Source organism: Nicotiana tabacum, chromosome 6, assembly GCF_000715075.1.
Source record: "Nicotiana tabacum cultivar K326 chromosome 6, ASM71507v2, whole genome shotgun sequence".
Lineage (NCBI taxonomy): Eukaryota > Viridiplantae > Streptophyta > Magnoliopsida > Solanales > Solanaceae > Nicotiana > Nicotiana tabacum.
This window is the reverse complement of record NC_134085.1, coordinates 74,650,501-74,654,244: the sequence shown is the minus strand read 5'-3', so window position 1 is coordinate 74,654,244 and position 3,744 is coordinate 74,650,501. Positions and strand designations below refer to the sequence as shown.

Here is a 3,744-nt window from a genome sequence, read left to right as displayed (position 1 = left end):
GGCAGGTTGACTGGACACACGTCTGCCTCATTTGAGACTTTACGCCAGACAAGTCATGGATGCATTTGGAGAACATTCCAGCTCTGTTTTCGATGACAACTGTAATTAAATAATGCCCAGTGATTAAACAATGGCCAATGCACACATTGTCGCGCAGGAACAGGAAGGGCATCGAAGGAAAAATAAAAAATGAACTGGGCTTCGTTTGGACTGAAAGACAATGCGGAACTACTATTCAGTGTTTAATTCATGGGCTACACATGCTTCTCATGAGCTAATTTTATTATACAATGATTAGTAATACCTGTGATATCAAGTTTGGGTGATCTACTCAATTTGATAATAGGGTACATGTATTTTACAAAGTTTATGCTTTACATTTTGTAGGACATCAAGACATTTATATTTCCTTTTTCATTAATAAAAAAATAGGCCAAGCGCTTGCTTAGCGGATTGAAAAAAAAAAAAAATTACCAAAAAGAAATCGTTGAAGGACGGGCCCATGTTTATTAGCCCAAGCAAGACATCCAGTCCATTTCAAAGAAAATCACCGCCCCTCTAATCCAACCAATCTCAACCGTCCAATTTAGGTCAATGAATCCTCGACCACTATATAAATTCTCCATCAGCCTCAACCATCAGTCCGCATAGCAAACCAGCAGTAGGGTTTTTCGTTCTCATTTTCCAGCAAACCCAAAATCTGATTCGAAGAGGTTAAAGTGACAGCGCCGTTGCTGTCCGCCTTGGCTAACTCTAAAACCAGTCTTGGCCCTCGTTTTGTTGTAACACCCACAGATCTCTTCCTTTCACTTTTTAGGGTTTTGTTAGTTCTTCTGTACATTCACATACAGTTAGTTTGTTGCATCACATCTGAAACTTTATCAATGGCACCCAAAGCAACTAAAGCCGAGAAGAAGATCGCTTATGACTCAAAGATGTGCCAACTTTTGGATGAGTACACTCAGGTGCTCGTGGCTGCTGCTGACAACGTTGGATCCACTCAGCTCCAAAACATTAGGAAGGGTTTGAGAGGTGACTCCGTTGTTCTCATGGGAAAGAACACTATGATGAAGAGGACTATTCGAGTCCACGCTGAAAAAACCGGCAACAACACTATCCTCAATCTCATCCCCCTCCTTGTTGTAAGTTTTAGTTTTTAACTATGTCTAGTTTGTTTATATTTTGAATCTGTTGAACAATCTAAAATTATGGTATCTTAGTGTAAGCATGTTCGGAACAGTAGGGGGGGCAAACGGGTGGGTCAGGTTGGATATGAGCGGGTCAAAACAGATAATTAAAAATCTGATAAAACTCGAGCCGTATTTGATATGATAAAAAATGGGTTTATCCGGCAATCCATTTATTCATGGCTTCTTAAATATGATCACTTGTGAGAGAATTCCTTGTCTTCCAAACTTGAGTAACTCCAATTTGAGGCTTTACAAATATAGAAGTTAAACACATTGGTTATCCATTACCTAAGTGGATAATATGGTTCTTTATCCATATTCGACTTGTTTTTAAATGGTTCATTATCCAACCCATTTTTGATGGATAATATGGTTGGATTCGTTTAACCATTTTGGCACCTCTACTCGGAAGTTATTTTTTTTTTGTTTTCTTATTTTTATTCTGGCGTATCTCTTTTAATTTTTTTTTCTGTAGTCAGAGTTCTAATACTTTGGTACTGTTCTTTAACATTCCAGTTAGTTAAATGCCTTGAATAATCATGTAAAGATAATGGAAAGAGCCTATTCCACTCATATGCTCAGTTGCTAAATTAGAATCATGATTTGTCCTTCAGAGTATTGGTAGTACTCAAATAGCTGATTAAATGAACTCAACTTATTTTTAATTTTCGAATAGGGTAACGTGGGATTGATCTTCACCAAGGGTGACTTGAAGGAAGTGAGTGAGGAAGTTGCAAAGTACAAGGTAAATTGACTATATTGCTTCTTTTGTAATCATCTATGTGGTTGTGTGTTTAATGGAATTCATGTTCATCACACTTGATTGGCATTTAAAATGATGAAACTTTGCTTTACATCATTTGCTTTCTATGTGATCCTGAGAACCTGTTTTATTTTGAGATGCATTATATTATGTGTTTTAATGGATTACATTAATTACATTTTGTTGTCAATTTCATATTGGGAGTTTAAATAAATTGGTCATCATTTCATATTGGAAGATCATTGTCAAGGGAATCAATGTGCATTCTTATACAAATTGACGAGGACATTTTTAGTACGACAGATTATTGTCAGTTTAACTGATTCGAAGTTTCATCTCTATTATCATCCAACCTTAATTGTGGTATATGTTATAGGTTGGAGCACCTGCTCGTGTAGGTTTGGTGGCACCAGTTGATGTTGTTGTCCCTCCTGGCAACACTGGACTGGATCCCTCTCAGACATCTTTCTTTCAGGTCTTTATATATTACCCTACAGAATCTTGTTTCTCAGTTATCCTCTGTATATTGTCCTTCCTTACGCAACCATATCCTTGTACAGGTGCTCAACATTCCCACCAAGATTAACAAGGGTACTGTTGAAATTATCACCCCTGTGGAGCTCATCAAGAAGGGTGACAAAGTGGGTTCCTCTGAAGCTGCTCTGCTTGCCAAACTTGGAATCAGGCCCTTCTCATATGGCCTTGTTGTTCTCTCTGTTTATGACAATGGATCTGTCTTCAGTCCTGAGGTTCTTGACCTGACTGAGGATGATCTCATTGAAAAGTTTGCCATGGGAGTTTCTATGGTTACCTCCTTGTCATTGGCCATCTCTTACCCAACTTTGGCTGCTGCACCACACATGTTTACCAATGCCTACAAGAATGTGTTGGCCATTGCTGTTGAGACCGATTATTCTTTCCCTCTGGCTGACAAAGTGAAGGAATACCTGGAGGTATGTTTTCGATGATTGGTTGAATAATATATAATTATTAACAGTTACACTCTCTCAACTGTGTTTGCGGCTGCAGGATCCTAGCAAGTTTACTGCTGTTGCTGCTGCACCTGTTGCAGCTGCTGGTTCTGGTGCTGCTCCTGCTGCTGCTAAGGAGGAGGAGAAGAAGGATGAACCTGCTGAGGAGTCGGATGATGACATGGGTTTCAGCTTGTTTGATTAAGTCGGTTGTTTGTGATGATACTCTTTTAATGCCAAAAAGATCTTTATCTCCTTTATGTTTTGAAGTATCTGAACAATATGTTAGTTTCAGCTATTAATTTTGATGATATAAGTTTTGGACCATATGCTGCTTGATCAGTTCGTTGATTCTTATATTAGTAGCGCATCTAGTTTATTATTTATTGCTTTTGAATATTATGGTTGCTTATTTTAATGCTGTTGTTTCTAGAACTGAAACCTTTTTACCTGCAAGACAAAAGATTATGCAATCCCTCTGCTATTTTATGTGACGGGATTTACTGTTTGGGGAGTAAATATTTTTCTTTGTTGACTATGATTTTCTACAAACTTGTAAATATGTGGAATCATTAGTTATGATAACTTGTTAATTGATGTGTTTATTTAAAAATTGTAGATAATCCACATCTGAATTTGCATAGAAAATTAGGTGTTTTGATCTTTGTACTCTGTACTCGCATAATGTGAACATCTTTGCAAAAATTGGTACACAGGGAGTTTGCTATTTCCTTTTCTGCACAAGTTCCTTTTGAAGGTATGGGCTATCGTAAATGTGTTTTCCACAAGGCACAACTCTCTATGTAGAAATGTTGTTGAA

The 3,744-nt window shown here is 37.6% G+C and overlaps 1 protein-coding gene across 1 annotated transcript; it reads left to right on the top strand.

The window, feature by feature from the left end:
* Positions 1-631: 631 nt before the first annotated feature.
* Positions 632-3,251, top strand: LOC107785919 (large ribosomal subunit protein uL10). Its single transcript, XM_016607339.2, has 5 exons — positions 632-1,142; positions 1,867-1,935; positions 2,330-2,428; positions 2,514-2,906; positions 2,983-3,251. Exons 1-5 carry the CDS (start codon positions 885-887, stop codon positions 3,127-3,129), a joined length of 966 nt encoding a protein of 321 aa, XP_016462825.1. The 5' UTR covers positions 632-884; the 3' UTR covers positions 3,130-3,251.
* Positions 3,252-3,744: the final 493 nt, after the last annotated feature.

Coding starts and splice junctions, on each gene's coding strand:
- LOC107785919 (XM_016607339.2), top strand. CDS start 885: ATGGCACCCAAAGCAACTAAAGCCGAGAAGAAGATCGCTTATGACTCA. Junction 1,143..1,866: donor ATCTCATCCCCCTCCTTGTT/GTAAGTTTTAGT, acceptor ATTTTCGAATAG/GGTAACGTGGGATTGATCTT. Junction 2,429..2,513: donor CTCAGACATCTTTCTTTCAG/GTCTTTATATAT, acceptor ATCCTTGTACAG/GTGCTCAACATTCCCACCAA.